The sequence below is a fragment of the Symphalangus syndactylus genome, chromosome 5, assembly GCF_028878055.3.
Source record: "Symphalangus syndactylus isolate Jambi chromosome 5, NHGRI_mSymSyn1-v2.1_pri, whole genome shotgun sequence".
Lineage (NCBI taxonomy): Eukaryota > Metazoa > Chordata > Mammalia > Primates > Hylobatidae > Symphalangus > Symphalangus syndactylus.
Window position 1 is genome coordinate 96,801,856 of NC_072427.2, and position 21,864 is coordinate 96,823,719.

The 21,864-nt window shown below is 47.0% G+C and overlaps 1 protein-coding gene across 3 annotated transcripts in view; it reads right to left on the reverse strand.

Moving 5' to 3' along the window:
* IFNGR2 (interferon gamma receptor 2) overlaps window positions 1-21,864 on the reverse strand; it is a 36,970-nt gene that overhangs the window by 9,287 nt on the left and 5,819 nt on the right. Inside the window, exons 2-5 of one of the 3 annotated variants that reach the window (XM_063639354.1) lie at window positions 21,411-21,578; window positions 14,851-14,983; window positions 7,761-7,966; window positions 1,056-1,204 (exon numbers count right to left, since the gene is read on the reverse strand). In XM_063639354.1, the coding sequence (XP_063495424.1) occupies window positions 1,056-1,204; window positions 7,761-7,966; window positions 14,851-14,983; window positions 21,411-21,578 (656 nt within the window). Of the gene's footprint in view, window positions 1-1,055; window positions 1,205-7,760; window positions 7,967-14,850; window positions 14,984-21,410; window positions 21,579-21,864 lie in introns of those variants that run through there. The other 2 variants (XM_063639356.1, XM_055279570.2) reach the window with 2 other exon arrangements.

Sequence of the window (21,864 nt, forward strand, 5' to 3'; positions counted from 1 at the left end):
AAGTCACTTAACGACTTGGATTCTCTCTCTGCAAACGGATTAGTATAAAGATGAAATGGGCCGGGCATGGTGGCTCATGCCTGTAATCCCAGCACTTTGGGTGGCCAAGGTGGGCAGATCACCTGAGGTCAGGAGTTTGAGACCAGCCTGACCAACGTGGCGAAACCCTGTCTCTACTAAAAATACAAAAACTAGCTGGGCGTTGAGAGCGAAACTCCAGCTCAAAAAAAAAAAAAAAAAAAAAGATGAAATGAGATGAAGTATCTAAAATTCTGGCCCACAGCCAAACACAAAGAAAGCTCTCAATAAATGTAAGTTCTTATTATCAAAAACCATAATAATGTTGAATTTAGGAAATCATGAAGTTCACACAGATAACAGAACCTCCTTAAATGCAGCTAGGATAATTTAGGCACTGGAGATGCTTCAAGACCATCATGTTTTTTCCTATACTCCCCGAGGCTGACCAGGCCCCTCTGATGTCATGCACCTCTGTCAACGTGATCACCTGCCACAGCCCCTTGTGGATTGCATTTCTGACCAATCTAAGCACCTGCAGTTCTCCACGTGTGCCATGCCTTCTCATACCTGCTGGTACTGCTCTCTAGAAAGCTCTTTCTCCCTGTTTCCCCCCCGATTTCACATGTGCCCTTTTCACAAACTGTTCAAACGTTTATACAGTTAAGCCTTGCAGACTGTAGTTGTGGATTCCTCATGGAGAACCAGGCCCACTAAAACCTCCTCCAAACTACAGAGCGTGGCAAAGGCATCGTAAGCAGGGCACCGGCAAAGTCTGGACCCCACACAAGGGACACAGAGTGACATCAAAGGATGGCCGGCCCTTCAGATCGGCCTGGCGGAGGGAGGTCTCAGCAAACTGAGTGGAAAAACAGGTCTTGAAGAGGACAATGAAAACAGGCTCAGGGCTCAGCCTGTATGGGGACACGGGGACATGGGGACACCCGGTTCTTGCCCATGTTAAAGGTTTCTTCCTTTTGCTATGCCAGAAACTGCAAAGAAAAGAAAATCCAAACAAAAAAGAAACATGCTCTTGCCTGTTGGGTTCTTCCTTTTTCCCAGTAATGGACATAATAACAAAAAAAGGCCGTGGAGGTATCAGCGATGTCAAAGGGAGAGGAGAACCTGATGATGAGGGAGCCTTCTCCTGGGGTCACCTCAATGTTTTTTGGAGGCCCGACAGTCACTGAAAAAGAATTACAAAGAGAAAACCACACACATACACATATGTATTATAGATATAATACAATGTATTATATAATGCTATATATATATATATATATATATATATATATATATAGTGGGTGTAGATATATACACACACGTTTTTATCTATTTATTTATTATTATTTTTTCGAGACGGAGTCTTGCTCTGTCGCCCAGGCTAGAGTGCAGTTGTGCAATCTCGGCTCACTGCAACCTCCGCCTCCCGGGCTCAAGCAATTCTCTTGCATCAGCCTCTCATGTAGCTGGGATTACAGGTACACGCCACCACACCCGGCTAATTTTTGTATTTTTAGTAGAGACAGGGTTTCACTATGTTGGCCAGGCTGGTTTCAAACTCCTGACCTCAGGTGATCTGCCCACCTTGGCCTCCCAAAGTGCTGGGATTACAGGCGTGAGCCACCGCGCCCGGCCATATTTCTATTTATATATGCAGTGGGGTTGACTTCAGATGCACAAGACTACAAGAGGCGGCTCTAGGTGTGAGGCTGCCTTCAAGTCAGCCTCCAGGTGGAAGGAGAGGCCTCGAGGCAGTCCACAGTGTGGCCCACAGCAAGTTCCTCTGGCTCCTCAGGGGGCAGCTCGGATGCCAGAAGGTGAGATTCTACCAGGCAGGTGCAAAAGCCTCCCTGACTGAAAGGCCGCCAGAGCCAGTATCTCTTACTACAATTCCCTAGGAGTTGTTTCCAGGGCCCGCGCAAAGCACATGCCCAATTACAAGAATCACCGTGCCCAGCAGATCCTAGAGATGTGGCTTTCTACCAGTATTTAGGATTGTCACAGCAGAGATGCAGTTTACCAATCAGAGGCCATGTGACCATAAGCAGTGCCACCTAGTAACATGGTTGACATGACACCTTTAGCGTCAGCTTTCCAGAGAAACAAAACTGGGAGGTTTATGCTGGGCGCGGTGGCTCACGCTTGTAATCCCAGCACTTTGGGAGGCCGAGGCGGGCGGATCACGAGGTCAGGAGATCGAGGCCATGGTGAAACCCGTCTCTATTAAAAATACAAAAAATTAGCCGGGCGTGGTGGCGGGCGCCTGTAGTTCCAGCTACTCGGAGAGGCTGAGGCAGGAGAATGGCGTGAACCCGTCAGGCAGAGCTTGCAGTGAGCCGAGATTGCGCCACTGCACTCCAGCCTGGGCGACAGAGCGAGACTCCGTCTCAAAAAAAAAAAAAACAAACAAAAACAAAAACAAAAAAAAAAAAACTGGGAGGTTAACCAAAGGTCAAATTTTCCTGCAGAGGAGAAATGATTTTGCTAGTCCTTACCTACAATATATATAAAATTCCAATATAACTGAGCAAAAGTGGTGTTTATAAACTTTATGTACATTTATCTCCTAGCTTCTTGTAATACTATGTATATTTATTTATTAAAAAAATTTTTTTTGAGACAGAGTCTTGGTCTGTTGCCCAGGCTGGAGTGCAATAATGCAATAGTGGCTCATTGCAACCTCGAACTCCCAGGCTTTAGTGATCCAACCACTTCAGCCTCCCGAGTACCTGAGACTACAGGCCCCTGCCACCATGCCTAATTTTTTTTTTTTTGTAAAGCTGGAGTTTTCCCATGTTGCCCAGACTGGTCCTGAACTCCTGGGCTCAAGTGATCCTTCTGCCTCGACCTCCAAAAGTACTGGGATTCCAGGCGTGAGCCACCACGCCCATGCTATATTCAAACACAATAACGGAGAAGTGTTGCCATGGTAAGTCTATTTGTTCAGGCTTTTCACATAATTCACAGGTCAGGCTAGGACTGTGACTCATGATGTGCTATCAATGAGGGGTTATCAAGCGTTTATTAAGTAAGCATGCACATTGTATAATTCACCAGAGAAACTCATAGCAAAGTACAGGGTGGGTCCTCGAAGTTCTAGGAGACCAATATCTGCACATTTTACACAAGGAGACAATCCTGTCACTGTGTGTTCACAACAGCGGGGCTGGATTCTCTCCCCTGGGCACCCCAGGTTGGTGAGGGTTAGGTGTATGATCTGGCCAAGCTTCTCTCGGTGCAAAAGAACTGCTGAGTTTGTAGCTGTACCTCCTCATTTGTTCTGGTGGAGGTGCTAAGTCCAGACAACTCCCAGTGGCAGAAGTGGGGTCAGGCCTGGCCCACCACCAGCCACAGTGATGTTCGTGTATTGACTGCTAGTGACAAAATGCTCTTCCACTCAGCCTGCTCAGGGACGCCAGCACACACGTTCTCCAGCTTCCCTTGTCCCAGCTAAGTGGGCAGAGTGTGCAGAAGCGCGTTGCAGAAGCACCTGCAGGGCCTGGCTGTAGGACACATTCTTTGGGCATCTCCATTAGCACATGGGAGTGTGGACACCAGCCACAGCTGGCCACTGCACGGCTGAAAGCACAGGGCTCAGACCTGCCCTTCTGAAGAGAGTCCCAGCCTGGAATCTGACATGAACCCAGTAAACCTCATCTAGAGGGGAGAACAATCTGCCTCCTCTCACAGCACTGGAGGAAGGCTGCCTCCAGGGAACACTGGATGACAATGTGTGGAGCCTCCAGGTAAATGGCCTTTCCACGAAGCCTCTCACGATCAGTGCCACTGCCAAATAAGGGTATCCCGGGCCGGGCATGGTGGCTCATACCTGTAATCCCAGCACTTTGGGAGGCTGAGGTGGGCGGATCACTTGAGGTCAGGAGTTCAAGACCAGCCTGGCCAACATGGAGAAATGCCGTTTCTACTAAAAATACAAAAATTAGCTGGGCATGGTGGTGCATGCCAGTAATCCCAGCTACTCAGGAGGCTGAGGCAGGAGAATTGCTTGAACCTGAGAGGCGGAGGTTGCAGTGAGCCGAGATCGGGCCACTGCACTCCAGCCTGGGTGACAAGAGTGAAACTCCATCTCACAAAGACAAAACCAAAATTAACTGGGGTGTGGTGGCCCATGCCTGTAATCCCAGCTACTGGGGAGGCTGAGGCACGAGAATCACTTAAACCTGGAAGCGGAGGTTGCAGTGAGCCAAGATCGCTCCACTTCACTCCAGCCTGAGCGACAGAGTGAGACTGTCTCAAAAAACAAAACAAAACAAAAAAACAAATAAGGTTATCCCCATTTCTCGGATGAAGAAACGGAAGCCGGGAGGTGACACTACTTGCCCAGAGTAACACAGCCAATACATGGCAGAGTTGGGATATGAACCCAGGCGGGGGTGATGCTAAAGCCTGCCCCCTCCAACCACCATCTCACTTCTCCACTTGGTAAACCACCTTCATATCCATTACTGATTCTAATGCCACCAGCAGAGGTGAAAGTGGCAAGTGTGACGTGAGACCACCACTGTGTCAAGCTTTTCAAGCATGTGGGCAGAGAACAGCAACCCAGCCAGTAACTAACAGAAACATGGGTGCTTGACTCCGGCCGGGAGTGGCAGCTGGCTGGCGCTGGACCCACTGTCACGATACATCCTGCTTCTGTTACGTTCTCTTGATCCCTGGGCAGTGGCGGTTAAGTATCATTCCTTTTTTTTTTTTTTTTTTTAAACGACGGAACCTCGTTCTGTCACCCAGGCTGGAGTGCAATGGTGTAATCTTGACTCACTGCAACCTCCACCTCCCAGGTTCAAGAGATTCTCCTGCCTCAGCCTTCCAAGTAGCTGGGATTACAGTCGTGTGCCATCATACCCGGCTAACTTTTGTATTTTTAGTAGAGATGGGGGTTCCACCATGTTGGCCAGACTGGTCTCGAACTCCTGACCACAGATGATCTGCCTGCCTCAGCTTCCCAAAGTGCTGGGATTGCAGGGGTGAGCCACCGCACCCGGCCATCCTTACTTCTTTGCATACTCCTAATTCCCACTTATTTGACACTTTATAGCTCAAATGGAGGGTGGTTTAGCACCCAAGGACAAATGGCTTGTCCACAGCAGACAAGGAGCCGGCAGGACTGCCCTGTCTTCTCTGTTTCTGTCCCTCACAGCACCTAGCACAAACCACTGATTTAAAAAAAAAAAAAAAAAAACTTAAAAAAAAATAGAGATGGGGTCTTGCTATGTTCCCCAGGTTCATCTTGATCTCCTGAGCTCAAGCAATCCTCCCACCTCAGCCTCCCAATGGGCTAAGATTACAGGCATGACCCTTTCTAAAAAACTTTTTATTGGCCGGGCACGGTGGCTCTCATGCCTGTAATCCCAGCACTTTGGGAGGCTGAGGCAAGAGGATCATGAGGTCAGGAGTTCGAGACCAGCCTGGACAACATGGTGAAATCCCGTCTCTACTAAAAATACAAAAAATTAGCTGGGCATGGTGGCGGGTGCCTGTAGTCCCAGCTACTCGGGAGGCTGAGGAGGGAGAATCACTTGAACCCGGGAGGCAGAGGTTGCAGTGAGCTGAGGTCACGCCACTGCACTCCAGCCTGGGCAACAGCGCAACACTCCATCTCAAAACAACAACAACAACAACAACAAAACAAACTTTTTATTACAGAAAATTTCAAACACATAGAAAGTAGAGAGAAGATCGGCCAGGCGTGGTGGCTCACACCTGTAATCCCAGCACTTTGGGAGGCCGAAGCGGGCAGATCACGAGGTCACAAGCTCGAGACCATCCTGGCTAACACGGTGAAGCCCCGTCTCTACTAAAAATACAAAAAATTAGCCGGGTGTGGTGGCGGGCACCTGTAGTCCCAGCTACTCGGGAGGCTGAGGCAGGAGAATGGTGTGAACCCAGGAGGCGGAGCTTGCAGTGAGCCAAGATCGCGCCACTGCACTCCAGCCTGGGCGACAGAGCAAGACTCCATCTCAAAAAAAAAAAAAAAAAAATGTAGAGAGAAGATCATTAACAAACACTCATGTACTCATTACCCAACTGAATCAACCGTCAACTTATGGCCAATTTTGTTTCTTCTACGCCTGGAAGCTTTGTCCTTGTCCCTCCTGTTCTTTGTATTATTTTGATTTGTTTTTTTTTGAGATGGAGTTTCACTCTCATTGCCCAGGCTGGAGTGCAATGGTGCAATCTCGGCTCACCACAACCTCTGCCCCCCTGGTTCAAGTGATTCTCCTGCCTCAGCCTCCCAAGTAGCTGGGATTACAGGTGCCTGCCACCACGCCCAGCTAATTTTTTGTATGTTTAGTAGAGATGGGGCCTCACCATGTTGGCCAGGCTGGTCTCAAATTCCAGACCTCAGGTGATCCACCTGCCCTGGCCTCCCAAAGTGCTGGGATTACAGGTGTGAGCCACCACGCCCAGCCTATTTTGATTTCTTTGAACAAATCTCAGCCATCACATCATTTCATCTGCAAATACTTTAATATGTACCTCTGATATATAGGAACACTTTATTTTTATTTTTTATTTTTTTTGAGACAGGGTCTTGCTCTGTCGCCCAGGCTGGAGTGCAGTGATGTGATCTTGACTCACTGCAAACTCCGCCTCCCAGGTTCAAGCAATTCTCCTGCCTCAGCCTCCCAAGTAGCTGGGATTACAGGTGTGCACCACCACATCCAGCTAATTTTTGTATTTTTAGTAGAGATGGGGTTTCACCATGTTGGCCAGGCTGGTCTCGAACTCCTGCCCTCAAGTGATCTGCCTGCCTCGGCCTCCCAAAGTGCCGGGATTACAGGCGTGAGCCACCACGCCTGGCAGGTACTCTTTTTATTCCCCCAATTTTTTATTGTGGTAAAATACACATAACATAAACTTTCACATCTTAACCAGACCACCTCCCCCTTTAAAAATCATAACGAAAACACCATTGTAACACTGAAAATAAGTCAACAATAAAATTGTTCATTATATATCAAATATCTAGACAGTGATCACATTTCCTCAATTGTCTTATACATTAGTTTGTCTAAATCAAGATCCATGTAAGTTTCATGCCCTGTGTGTGCATAAACCAGACACGGAAGAAACATCTGGCATGGCTGACTACGTGACAAATGAATTACTGGAGGAACAAATGTAGGAACTGGAATCTGAGGGTTCTTCTGTCTCCTTCCAATATCTGGGGACATATTTGTTCACTCAGTCATTCAACAAATATTTACTGAATACCTACTACATGCCAGGCACCATTCAAGGTGCCTATTCTGCAACATAAAAGAAGTTGCACCAGAATAAGTGAGGGTGATCAGAGAGATATGCTAGCATCCCTTCTAGCATGAGGTTGGCAAACTTTTTTAGTAAAGAGCCACAGTAAATTTAGACTTTGCAGGCTCAACAGTTGCTATTGCAACTCCTCTACCATTGTAGTGTGAAAGCAGCCATAGACACAATAAAAGATGGATGTAACTGTGTGTTCCGATAAAACTTTATTTACAAAAACAAGTGGTGGGCCAGATTTGGCCTGCAGGCTGTAGTTGGCCAACCCCTGGTTTAGCAAATCACACTCCCTTAGCATTAGCCTCCAAGGTCAGAGTGTGGGTTTGACCATCTTACCCATTTGTCTGCTGGGCATTTAGGGTGAGAGGCAGGACAGAGGTGTGTGGAGTTGATACTGCAAGTGAAGAAAACCTGGAAAGTACAAAGGAAGTTCTATACCCAAGTTCTCTTACCATTCCGATAGTGTTGAAACCAAGGCATTGTCACCCAGGCAGAATGGAGTGCTCCCAGCTCAGCTCGAAGGCGTAGAGTGACATTGAAATCCATTGGGAAGCCTGCTGAGGGACTGGTGGCAGTGAAGTCACACTCTGTTGCTGTGATCTGTGTACAATTCACCCCTATGGACATGATGTCAGCCATGAACCATTTACTGTCGGTGCTGGGAAGGAAAAAAGGATTTCAATTCACAGAATTCTCTGTTTCATGTGTAATAGTTTCCCCAGAGCTTTTGTTCAAAACACAGGTTTATTGAGATACAATTTATATATACCATACAGTTTCCCCCACCCTTTTTTTTTTTTTTTTGAGATGGAGTTTTGCTCTGTCACCCAGGCTGGAGGGCAGTAGTGCAATCTCGGCTCACAGCAACCTCCACCTCCTGGGTTCAAGTGATTCTCGTGCCTCAGCCTCCCGAGTAGCTGGAACTATAGGTGTGAGCCACCACACCCAGCTAATTTTTGTATTTTTAGAAGAGACGGGGTGTCACCATGTTGGCCAGGCTGGTTTCCAACTCCTGACCTCAAGTGATCCACCTGCCTTGGCCTCCCAATGTGCTGGGATTACAGGCATGCACCATCATGCCTGGTTAATTTTTATATTTTTAGTAGAAACGGGGTTTTAACCATGTTGGCCAGGCTGGTCTCAAACTCCTGGCCTCATGTGATCTGCCCACCTCGGCCTCCCAAAGTGCTGAAATTACAAGCATGAGCCACTGTGCTCAGCTGCTACTGTTATTTTTATTTTTAATTTCTTTGTAGAGCTGGGGGTCTCTCCTTGTTGCCCAGGCTGGTCTTGAACTCCTAAACTCAAGTAATCCTCCTGCCTTGGCCTCCCAAAGTGAGAGCTGGGGGTCTCTCCTTGTTGCCCAGGCTGGTCTTGAACTCCTAAACTCAAGTAATCCTCCTGCCTTGGCCTCCCAAAGTGCTGGGATTACAGGCGTGATCCCCTGTGCCCAGCTGTGGTTTTTAATTGGGTTATTTGTCTTTTAATTGTTGAATTTAAGAGTTCGTTATCTATTCTGGATACAAGTCCCTTGTCAGATATATGATTTGCAAATATTTTCTCCTATTCCATCCCATAACTGATTTTAATACTTCAAATTCAGTCTCTGTAGCCTATGTTTTGGGAATGGAACTGTGTTAATACAAACTCCAGTCCTGCTTCCTGCTGGTGCGGAGTTTCTTTCCACCCACAGCTGCCCATTTAAAGAGGATTTGTCTCACCCATATGAAAACCTTGCCAAATACATGGCCACACATCCTTGTGAATGACAGTGCCTTTCCCAGAGTCCCAATGCCACACTCCCATGTGGGACTCTAGTCCCCAGCTCTGACCTCTTTGCCTCGGGTGACAGACTTCAGAAAGGCCAAGGAGATGGCTGCTGGGAGCCTGAGTAGGGGCAGTGGACAGTATACCCCTGCAACAGCAACTATGGCCCAGAAAGCAAGGCCATGGGGAGACAGGAGACGAGACTGGAGACCCCTCTGTATCCCCGCGGCCACCGGCTTTCACGTACCACACATGCTTCTAACTGTACCTCCAACCCTCTCCAAGATGCATCTTTCGTTTAAGTTGCAAGGGACAAGATGAAAGCCACTTCAAGATGCGTGGCCAGGGCTTCCATGAAGACACCCGCCATAGATACCTACTACCCAGCCCCAGGGTGACAGACCCTAATGGGGAGAGGGATCGCAAACCACGAGCCTCTCCTCTCAGGTCGGGGGTGAGGGGCGTGCCCTGGGAGAGGTGAGTGATTTCTTTTTCAAGGTAGACAGATACCTAAAGACCGTCTAACCGCCCCGCTCCTCCTCCTCCAACAGCAGCGTGCACGGCTCTTCCTCACACCCGCCACTGCCGGGGCTCAGCCTGTCCCTGGGACTCAAGAGCTATGTCCAGCCTTTGTGATGTCACTCACAAAAACGTTAAGTGAGTCCATCCCCTTTGACCCAGCAACCTCTCTTCTAGAAGTGTAAGAAAATAACCAGATATGATTCATGTATGAGGACATGACTTAAGACAGGCACAAGCTGCCAACTGTCTACGCCCATGAGTGGGGAAAAGTTAAATACAACACATGTGACATGTCACATAATGAAACATACAATGTCCACACAGAAATAATTACATGAAAAAATGTTCACATTTAACTATGTCAAATTAAAAGAAAAAAAGGAAATACACCCCAGAAGTATGACCCCAGTCTGGTTTGGTTTACACACACACACACACACACACACACACACACACACACACACACACTTTCAAACAAGAGAATGAATTTAGAACAAAAGTCTAAAATGAGAATAATGGCCGGGTGCAGTGGCTCACACCTGTAATCCCAGCACTTTGGGAGGCTGAGGCGGGCAGATCACTTCAGTTCAGGAGTTCTAATCCAGCCTAGGTAATGTGGTGAAACCACATCTCTACTAAAAATACAAATAAATTAGCCAGGCACGGTGGCGGGCGCCTGTATTCCCAGCTACTTGGAAGGCTGAGGCAGGAGAATCACTTGAACCCATGGGGCGGAGGTTTCAGTGAGCTGAGGTCGCGCCACTGCAGTCCAGCCTGGACAACAGAGTAAGACTCCGTCTCAAATAAATAAGATAAAATAAAAAGTAAAATAAAATAATAAAATGAGAATAGTGATTATTCTTAGAGTGTAGAACAACAGGTTATTTTAATTTTTTTTTTCTACTTTTCTAGATTGTCCAGATTTTCTATAAAGAACATGGATTGCTATTAAAATCAGAAGAAAACGAAAAACAAATGTTTGAGAAGACAGGGCTGGGCAGGTCTGAGAGAGGGGCTGGCAGTAGACCAGGAGGCATGATCTGGAAGAGGCCTTGCTGCCCGACTGTCTGCATTTTCAAGGAAAACTGAAATCAGGATTGGGTTTTTTTTTTCCTGTTATTTATTATTATTTTTTTCTAACTGAAAAGTCCAGATTTCTTAATGTTGGCAACTAATTGAAGAAAAAAAATTAAACACTGGGAGCCAAATAGCCTGCAAGCCACTGTCTGCTACCCATGATTTAGACTTGAAATTCTCCCATCAAGTGCTTCATGTAATTTTGGTCTTGCTACTCTGACTGTCAAAAAACAAAGGCATCTTCATTTTTAATCATAGCAATGCTTTATTGTAGAGAAACAGGGTGGAAATTTAAGTCTCACAAGCCTCAAAACTAATAAAAAGTCCCAAACACATGTTTGTATCTAAAATAAAGTATCTAAAAACAAATGCAAAGGCCCTCTTCCATTATCAAATCTACAAACTGAAAAAGAAAATCATCCTCAATTTCACCTTTTTCTAACAGGAACATTCATAGGTACCCTAACCTACGTTTCTTTTACTAAAACCAACCTCCAGGCCGGGCGTGGTGGCTCACACCTGTAATTCCAGCACTTTGGGAGGCTAGGTGGGCGGATCACCTGAGGTCAGGAGTTCGAGACCAGCCTGGCCAACATGGTGAAAAGCTGTCTTTACTAAAAATATAAAAATCAGCCGAGCGTAGTGGCTGGTGCCTGTAATCCTAGCTACTCAGGAGTCTGAGGCAGGAGAATCGCTTGAATTCGGGAGGTAGAAGTTGCAGTGAGCTGGAGGTTGCAGTGAGCCGAAAGTTGCAGTGAGCTGAGATCACGCCACTGTACTCCAGCCTGGATGACAGAGCAAGACTCTGTCTCAAAATAAATAAATAAATAAAAATAAAAAATAAAACCAACCTTTATCCCTGAGAAAATATCTACAAAATGCTTTTTGAAAAGAAGACAAAGTGAAACAGGTTATTTTATCATATGAAACTCTATCAAAGGTTTTCTTTTTTTTTTAATGCAATAACATTTTATCCTATTTTTAGAAGCACCTCCTCTGAAAACCAGTAAACATACTTCCTTGTTCAAGGCCAAGGAATGCTAAGCCCATAAATCAGCTGTCAACGCTAAGTCAATACATCAGCCGTGACTCTCACAATAAGCTTCTTGTTTAGCTCTAGGGTATAATGTTTGCTGAATGCTGAGGGTAGGGCCAACTTCATGACATGTGATCTGTGCGCTCACATCAAGCCCGTTCTTAGAAAGGCACTTCATTTGATGCTCTGCGGTTGCCATCTTGAAATTCTTTTTTTTTTTTTTTTTTTTTTTTGAGACAGAGTCTCGCTCTGTCACCCAGGCACCCAGGCTGGAGTGCAGTGGCGCGATCTCGGCTCACTGCAAGCTCCGCCTCCCGGGTTCACGCCATTCTCCTGCCTCAGCCTCTTCGAGTAGCTGGGACTACAGGCGCCCGCCACCACGCCCGGCTAATTTTTTGTACTTTTAGTAGAGACGAGGTTTCACCGTGGTCTCGATCTCCTGACCTCGTGACCCACCCGCCTCGGCCTCCCAAAGTGCTGGGATTACAAGCGTGAGCCACCGCACCCGGCCTCATCTTGAAATGCTTACTACTTTTTAAATAAAGGGTCTCACATTTTCATTTTGCTTTGGGTCTTGCAAATTGTGTAGCCTGTTCTGGTGGATTGCTCCATTAATTACAGGTGACTTAATGTTCGTAATTTATAACTACTGGAGGAACAGATCAATGTGATTTAGAGATAACTCTCAAACCTCAGTTTAGCACCTGTTTCTGTTAAGCCAATACTGTTACAACGGACATTTAAAAACGAATAAGAAAGGCCAGTGTGATGGCTCATGCCTGTAATCCCAGCACTTTGGGAGGTTGAGATGGGTTGGATCACTTGAGCCCAGGAGTTCGAGGCCAGCCTGGGCAACGTGGCAAAACCCCATCTCTTCAAAAAATTAAAAATTAGCTGGGTACAGTGGTGTGCGCCCATAGTCCCAGCTACTTGGGAGGTTGAAGTGGGACGATCTCTTGAGCCCAGGAAGTTGAGGCTGCATTGAGCCATGATCATGCCACTGCACTCCAGCCTGGGGGACAGAGTGAGACCTTGTCTTGAAAAAAAAAAAAAAAAAAAAACAGTAAGAAGTTATCTGAACTGGGTGGGGTGGTGCACACTTGTAATCCCAGCTACACAGAAGGCTGAGGTATAAGAATTGCTTGAACCTGGGAGGTGGAGGTCGCAGTGAGCCAAGATCGTGCCACTGCATTCCAGCCTGGGCGACAGAGACTCCGTCTCAAAAAAAAAAAAAAAATTACCTGGAAACCTACTCCTCTAAAAAATCAATTGCCTGTCATTTTTCCACATTACTTTTCTTTTTTTTTTTTTTTTTTTTTGAGATGGAGTCTCACTCTGTTGCCCAGCCTGGAGTGCAGTGGCATGATCTCGGTTCACTGCAAGCTCCGCCTCCTGGGTTCACGCCATTCTCCTGCCTCAGCCTCCCGAGTAGCTGGGACTACAGGCGTCCGCCACCACACCCGGCTAATTTTTTGTATTTTTAGTAGAGACGGGGTTTCACCGTGTTAGCCAGAATGGTCTCGATCTCCTCACCTCGTGATCCACCCGTCTCGGCCTCCCAAAGTGCTGGGATTATAGGCGTGAGGCACCGTGTCTGGCCTACTTTTCTATTCTTTTACAGGTGTGAGCCACCGTGATCAGCCCCTTTCTATTCTTGACAACAAATACACACCACTTGCAACTTTTCAGTATGAAAGTGAATAAAATTTTTTTTAAGTAACAAAAATAATAAAAAATACAAATACATGCCAAAGTTTACAGAGTTGCAATTTCTACCAGATGACATCTAATTATCCCTTCTAGTGGCTGTCTGTGGTTTAGTGTTCAAGCGTAAGTAAGCAGGCTACAATTTGTCACTTTCCTACTGATGGATATGAATATACACTTCCATGTATCTCTTCATGATTATAGTTTTTGTCTCTCTTTTTTTTGATAGGGGGTTGAATTATCTGTGTAGGATAAAACTACTATGAAGGCTGGGCACAGTGGCTCACACCTGCAATCCCAGCACTTTGGGAGGCCCAGGCGGGCAGATCACTTGACGCCAGGAATTTGAGACCAGCCTGGCCAACATGGCAAAACCCCATCTCTACTAAAAATATACCTATTAGCCAGCCGTGGTAGCTCATGCCTGTAGTCCCAGCTACTCAGGAGGCATGAGAATCACTTGAACCCAGGAGGTGGAAGTTGCAGTGAGCTGAGATCATGCCATTGCACTCCAGCCTAGGCGATGGAGGGAAACTCTGTTTCAAAACAACAACAAACAGACACACATGCACACGCGGGCGTGCGTGTACACACACACACACACACACACACACACACACACACACACAGGAAAACTACTATGGACATTTCCATGACTTCAAATGTCTGGTAGAATTCCTCTTTGAAAGGGCTATGCTAATTGATTCTGCAGACAGCATCAGGTGAACACACATGAACCAGTCCCATCTCACAAGCAATGGACATCATCATGTCTTTACATTTGGTTTACCGAATAGTACAAAATGACTCAGCCAATAACTTCACCTTACTCTTCAATTAACCTACTTAACAACGTAAACAAAAAATAACAAAGGATGTGGACTTTGCCCGCTTTCTATATGTATTTATATTGCAAATCAAGTGATGGCCAATTCTGCAAAAGCTTGAAGAGGCAAGAGACAGATGAAAGAGCCAGGATAATATGCAAAATGGAAAACCAGTTGAGAAACTCAGAATTCATTGTAATTAACCAAACAAATTTCTGATCAGGCCATATTTGGTCTATAAGGTTAAATCAATCCGATTTTTAAGCCCGAAGATGAAGACTAAAAGCTGCCTCCGGCTCTTCCATGGTAGAAGCCTATTTTTACAACCTTTCTCCTGAAACCAGAGAAAGAATAAACTTTCCACCAAAGCAAGAACCCGTGTGGTTAGACAGTGGAGTCCTGACCGCCAGTGTAGTTTAAGCCTTCAGATGAGTGGGAGGCTGTGAAACCTCTGTCCTCAGAGATTTTACAAGCTCCAAGAACGATGTGTTTCCCACGGGTTTGATAACAAACCCTGCACAGAGGCAGGAACCAGTATGTGGCCCTAGGGTTCCGCACGATGCCCCCACAGCTCCCAGCAAGGATCCAACAGAAATACCGGCTTACTATTTAAACTGGACTCGGTAGACAACAGGCCTCGTGCTATTGCTCAGGGCCACTGGCTCCCAACTCAGGACCTGCTCTGCGTTGTACAGGCGAATCTTCGGGTGCTGAGGAGTGGGCAGCTGGGAAAGAGGGTCTTGAGGGGGACAGAGAAAAAGAAGAGGGGGGAAGGGAGGAGAGAGAGAAATAATTACAAAAATGTTTCAATGCACATTACCTAAGTCATTCATACAACTCAGTTTTTGTCAAAGTGCAGAAATGGCATTACCAGGTCCCCCTGGGTACGGCCCCACACCCCCGACTTTTGGCTACAAAGATGGCCCTACTGGTACAGGCAGCGCAAAAAGAAAAGAGGCGCCTGGGGCAGCCTTTCCACCTGCGGGTCCCAGTTGTTATGAACAGGTCCTGGGCCCTGGAGTCTGGCCGGACTGGGGTCCCAATTCTACCATTAGTAAATGCATTAGGCTCGGGGCAGGTCACTTCACATGTCTGAGCTTGAGTTTTTCAGGCATAAGGGGTCAATAATGATACACCCACAGGGCTGTGGCGAAGATTAACGTGGTGATCATGTGACACATGTTAGCTTCAGATTTAGTACCAAGGGAGTGTCTGGTAAATGTCTGCAAATAGGTGCACACATGCACACACTACACACGCACAAACACACAAACACCCTAAATCAGGTATGCAAAGCCCACGCTGCAGGGGAGGGCAAGGAGCGCCAACTTCTGGGCACCATCAGAGTTGTGTCTCTCAAGGACCCCCAGCATCACAATCACTGGGTGCTGGTTAAAATGCAGGTCCTGAGGCCCCCAGGAAATCTGCATTTTAAACAAGCTTTCCAACTGCTTCTCACACACATTAAAGTTAGAGGACAATACGGCCTGAGCTCAGTGGCTCACACCTATAATCCCAGCACTGTGGGAGGCTAAGGAAGGCAGATCACTTGAGGTCAGGAGTTCGAGACCAGTGTGGCCAACATGGTGAAACTCTGTCTCTACTAAAAATATAAAAGTTAGCCAGGTGCGGTGGTGAGTGCCTGTAATCCCAGCTACTCAGGACGTTGAGGCAGGAGAACCCAGGAGGCAGAGGTTGCAGGGAGCTGAGATCGCGCCATTGCACTCCAGCATGGGCGACAGAGAGAGACTCTGTCTCAAAAAAAAAAAAGGTTAGGGGGCAATAAACAGAGAAAGACTATACTCCCCCGGAAACACCACCAATATCAGAATCCCTCTCTTTGGGGTGACCTGGAAGAAACAACCACAACCTCTGCTTTCCCCAAGCAGGTACTTCACAGGGAGCCTTTGGAGACCTGGAAGAAACAGCCACAACTCCTCCCTTCCCCAAGCAGATACTTCACAGGGAGCCTTTTGTCTTAGAAAGAAAACATAATCAAGATAAGGCTTTTGACCAAAAAGATAATCAAGATAAGGCTTTTGACCAAAAAGATTAATAAGAAATGCCCAGAAAGTGGAAGAAAGGTTTGAAAAACATGCTGTTCCAAAATTCAAAGCAGGAAATTCAAGCCACACATTTTCGGTAAATGCGTCCAACCTCAAAGAGATCAGCTGACAGCCTGACCACTGGCTCTTCTTCTGAAAGATGAATTGCCAAGTCTGCAGCCATTTGTTTAGTTATAGGATGCCCCTCCCCTCCACACCTATAAGCTCTGGGTGACCCTCATCCAACCAGCTAACAACACTTCTCCTGACACACAGCAGGCCTCATGACATCCTGGGCCGAAGGCAGATAGGTAAAGCTGCATGGAAAGAGGCAGGCCCACCAGGTGTGCTGTGGCTGCTATGACCTAGCAATGCCCAAAGACAGCTGGGGACTCGATGCTTCCAGAGGGAGGTGGTGGCAGGTCAATGCTCCCTCACAGTCACACAGACAGGCCTGCATGACAGTCACACAGACAGATCTGAATAGCACCCGAACTATGCAGAGAAATTTCCACAATGCTGCCTTCACATTAAGCTAATAATTAACCCCAGGGAAACTGACACCCAGACATCAAAGCCAGAAATGAAACACAGATCCTACACAGGCTTCTTCCAAACCTGGAGCAAGTCAAGATAACAGAGGCAGCTGTTTGAAAAGATGTATTGGAGAGTCTAAGGCAGCTCTCCAGACCAAACTGTAAATAAGATAAGATAGAAATAAACACTCCTGGCTGGGCACAGTGGCTCATGCCTGAAATCCCAGCACTTTGGGACGCTGAGGTGGCAGATCACCTGAGGTCAGGAGTTCGAGGCCAGCCTGGCCAACATGGTGAAACCCTGTCTCTACTAAAAATAGAAAAATCAGCCAGGCATGGTGGCACACACCTGTAGTCCCAGCGACTTGGGAGGCTGATGCAGGAGAATCGTTTGAATCCGGGAGGCGGAGGTTGCAGCAAGCCAAGATTGCGCCACTGCACTCCAGCCTGGGCAACAGAGCGGCACTCCGTCTCAAAAATAAATAAATAAATAAACACTCTGGTACCACAGTCCTCAATAAATAGAATTTAGGAGACAGGCCTTGAAGGTACTGGGGACCTCCCAGCTTGATTAGACTTAGAAAGCACTTTTTTGGTCTCTTTCTAGTTGAAACAAAATTAGTTACTCATAGACTTAGTGCAATACCGCACACAGGCACATAACCCAAACCTGTGTAAGCACTAAGAAAATCAAACACTTTGAGTTGGTCTGGTGGGATTATCTCTGACCTTCCCGTTACAGCAATAAATTCTCTTTTTTCCCCGTTTGTCTGCTTCTCGTTATTGGGCCAAGAGAAAACGCAGCTGGACCTGGCTCTTTCTGGGAACAGGGTAAGTGCCTGCTTAGGGTTGGGCATTCAAAGAATCTGACAACTCCTTTTATTTCCTGTATTAGGTTGTTCTTACCACTGTAACACATTATCACTAACCTAGTGACTCCACACAACCCAGATTTAGCTATGCGTGGTGGTGCGCACCTGTAGTCCCAGCTGCTCAAGGGGCTGAGGCGGGAGGATCACTGGAGCCCAGGAGTTCGAGGCTGCAGTGCATGCGCTATGATCATGCCTGTGAATAATCACTGCACTCTAGCCTGGCCAACATAGCGAGACCCCCCCTATCTCTAAAAATAAATAAATTTTTAAAAATCACATCTAAATTTATTTTCTTATAGTCCTGCTGGTCAGAAGTTGAAAGTCAGTCTCACTGACTAAAGTCAAGTTATCAGCAGCGCTGGGGTCCTTCTCGAGGCTCCAGGGCAGAATCCATTTCCTTGCCTTTCCCAGCTTCTAGAGGCCACTCCCATTCTTTGGCTCAGGGCACCGTCCTCCAGCAAGGTTGGCTGCATCCTTCTTGTCTCTCTGGTACTGAATCTTCTGCCTCTGCTCCATCTTTTGAGGACCCTGTGACGGTATAAGGCCACCTGGCCCAACAATGCAAGACAATCTCCCCACATCAGGGCTCTTAACTTACTCACATCTGCAAAGTCCCTTTTGTATGTCAGGCAGCACATTCTTAGGTTCACAGACTCTGAGGATGAGGATGTGGACATCTTTGGGGACCATTATTCCGCCCTCCACATGCCTGTTCACCATCTCCCATCTCTGGGAAGGAACCAACAGGAATAGTCTCTTCTTCCCGACCTCCCTCTCCAGGCACCTCCAGTTCCCCAATCTAAGCATTCAGTTGAGAAAGGAAACATCAAGGGGCTCCGGGGTGGGGGGCGAAGGGACAAGGAAGGGCCTCCACCTCAAGCGACACGTGGAACAGCAAAAGGGGTATAAGTCGGGGTTCCCATGCCAGCTGTCCACTTCCTTCAATTTCTGTTTCAATGAGGTGTAAGAGATGGCCCAAGTAACATTGTTCTGCCCTATATCCGAGTTTCCTATCATCCCCTATCTTTTCACATTTATAGAAGAAAATCAGTCTCAGAACTGCAGACGCCACAGGGAAGTGCCAAGGATTGCGCATCTGTGATAAGACTGTCCTTTTTGCAGGTCAGGGGGCCTGTCCTTGGGCAGCCCAGCCTCTGTGTTCCAGGCCACATGGCCTCCGATGGGAAACACCAGGGCTGGAAGGCTGGGGAGAAGGAGCTGTGGTTGTGAGATGCAGGTTTCATACAGGTTACACCTAGCTGCTCTCGTCTTACCATGAATAGCTGCTGAATCATTGCGCCATTCTTGGTATGTCTCCAAAGTTAGCTGTGCTAAGCATAAATTTTAGATTATAAGTTATGAAGTTTAAAAATACAACATGTAGGCCGGGCGCGGTGGCTCACGCCTGTAATCCCAGCACTTTGGGAGGCCGAGGCGGGCGGATCACGAGGTCAGGAGATCGAGACCATCCTGGCTAACACGGTGAAACCCCGTCTCTACTAAAAATACAAAAAATTAGCCGGGCAAGGTGGCAGGCGCCTGTAGTCCAAGCTACGCGGGAGGCTGAGGCAGGAGAATGGCGTGAACCCCGGGGGGTGGAGCTTGCAGTGAGCCGAGATCGCGCCACCGCACTCCAGCCTGGGTGAAAGAGCGAGACTCCGTCCCAAAAAAAAAAAAAAAAAAAAAAAAAAATACAACATGCAAAAAGTTATTCTAATTGGATGGGCGCGGTGGCTCACGCCTGTAATCCCGGCACTTTGGGAGGCTGAGGTGGGCGGATCACCTGAGTTCGGGAGTTTGAGACCAGCCTGGCCAACATGGCGAAACCCCGTGTTTACTAAAAATACAACAATTAGCCAGGCATAGTGGTGCACACCTGCAATTCCAGCTACTTGGGAAGCTGAAGTACAAGAATCATTTGAACTCAGCAGGTGGAGGTTGCAATGAGCTGAGATCACGCCACTGCACTCCAGCTTGGGTGATAGAGCAAGACTCTGTCTCAAAAAAAAAAAAAAAAAAGTTGTTGTAGGCTGGCCACAGTGGCTCACACCTGTAATCTCAGCACTTTGGGAGGCCGAGGTGGGTAGATCATGAGGTCAGGAGTTCAAGACCAGCCTGGCCAAGATGGTGAAACCCCATCTTTACTAAAAATACAAAAATTAGCCAGGCATGGTGGTGGGTGCCTGTAATCCAAGCTACTCGGGAGGCTGAGGAAGAGAATTTACTTGAACCTGGGAGATGGAGGCTGCAGTGAGCCGAGATTGCACCACTGCACTCCAGCTTGGGTGACAGAGAGACTCTGTCTCAAAAAAAAAAAAATTGTAATTAAGACAATGAACTTGCTGAACCTTCTTGCCTCTTGAGAAACTTCCTGTATAATACATCCGTAATATATCTGTAACTGCTTTTAATAAACTTAAACTTCCACGAAGGCAAGGAACTTACTGGTATGTTCTCCCATAAAATGGACCCTGCTACCAACGAAAAAAATGAAGCTTATTGAACTGGACTAATGCGTTAATGGTCGAACCCCAAGTCTTACAATACATTGGAGAACAATCGTTCTTATTCCTGAGAGGGAATTCTTTAAAGAAGGAAATACACGTGCTTATAGAGGGCATTTTGGCTCAATTGTCAAAATTTCATTTTCGGCCGGGCGCGGTGGCTCACGCTTGTAATCCCAGCACTTTGGGAGGCCGAGGCGGGCGGATCACGAGGTCAGGAGATCGAGACCACGGTGAAACCCCGTCTCTACTAAAAATACAAAAAATTAGCCGGGCGTGGTGGCGGGCGCCTGTAGTCCCAGCTACTCGGAGAGGCTGAGGCAGGAGAATGGCATGAACCCGGGAGGCGGAGTTTGCAGTGAGCCGAGATTGTGCCACTGCACTCCAGCCTGGGTGACAGAGCAAGACTCCGTCTCAAAAAAAAAAAAAAAAAAAAAAAAAATTTCATTTTCAAAACCTCAGCTTAGGAAACCAAGGGGGCCGGGTGCGGTGGCTCACGCTTGTAATCCCAGCACTTTGGGAGGCCGAGGTGGGCGGATCACGACGTCAGGAGATCGAGACCATCCTGGCTAACACAGTGAAACCCCGTCTCTACTCAAAACACACACACACACACACACACACACACACACACAAAAGGAAACCAAGGGACATGTGCGAGGGCAAGAGGAAAAAATAATGACACATTTTCATATAAGCATGACCTGAGCACTCTCCCTAGGCAGAGTCTCAAACGCCATACTTAATTCAGAAATCAGCCATTTAATCAAGCTTCCGTAACCATCTGAGTACATATTGTCTAGTTCTTTACAGAAAAACCTTGCCAATTCCTGGCATAGAGGGTAGAGTTCAGACTTGAGTAAGCTGAAAATCCTTCAAGATCTTATCCCAGACCAATCACCACCACTCCCTAAAATACCATAAACTCTATCCTATTTTATTTTGGACCTACATAATTTTGCATATTTCTTCTTCTTTTTTTCTTTTGAGACAGAGTCTCACTCTGTCCCCCGGGCTGGAGTGCAGTGTCGCAGTGGCGCGATCTCGGCTTACTGCAATCTCCGCCTCCCAGGTTCAAGCGATTCCCATGCCTCAGCCTCCCGAGTAGCTGGGATTACAGGCACCTGCCACCACGCCCAGCTAATTTTTTGTGTTTTTAGTAGAGACGAGGTTTCACCATATTAGCCAGGATGATCTCAATCTCCTGACCTCCTGATCTGCCTGCCTTGGTCTCCCAAAGTGCTGGGATTACAGGTGTGAGCCACCACACCTGGCCTTTTCTTCTTTTCTTTAATCTGAAATTCCATGCTTCAAAATCCAGCTCAGTTTGTTCTTCCTCTATTGGACTTTCTTCAACTCTTCCTGGCAAGTAGTGTCCTGTAACATTTAAAAATATTTCTATTCTGGTACTTTAGAAAAATCATGGCATATAGTGTATGTGTATCTATTATAGTACATGTGGTAATACAGACATTCTGACAATGTCTCTAAGTAGACTATTCTCTACATTGATTGTCTTAATCATTTTTGTACACTCAGGGCCAAACACTAGGACCATTTAACAACCAGTGAAGAGGTGAATGAACAAACTCTGCCTTCCTGACCCATCCCACCATCTTTGATCTATCTATCCCAGATCCAGGCATTTCAGACTTTATGCATA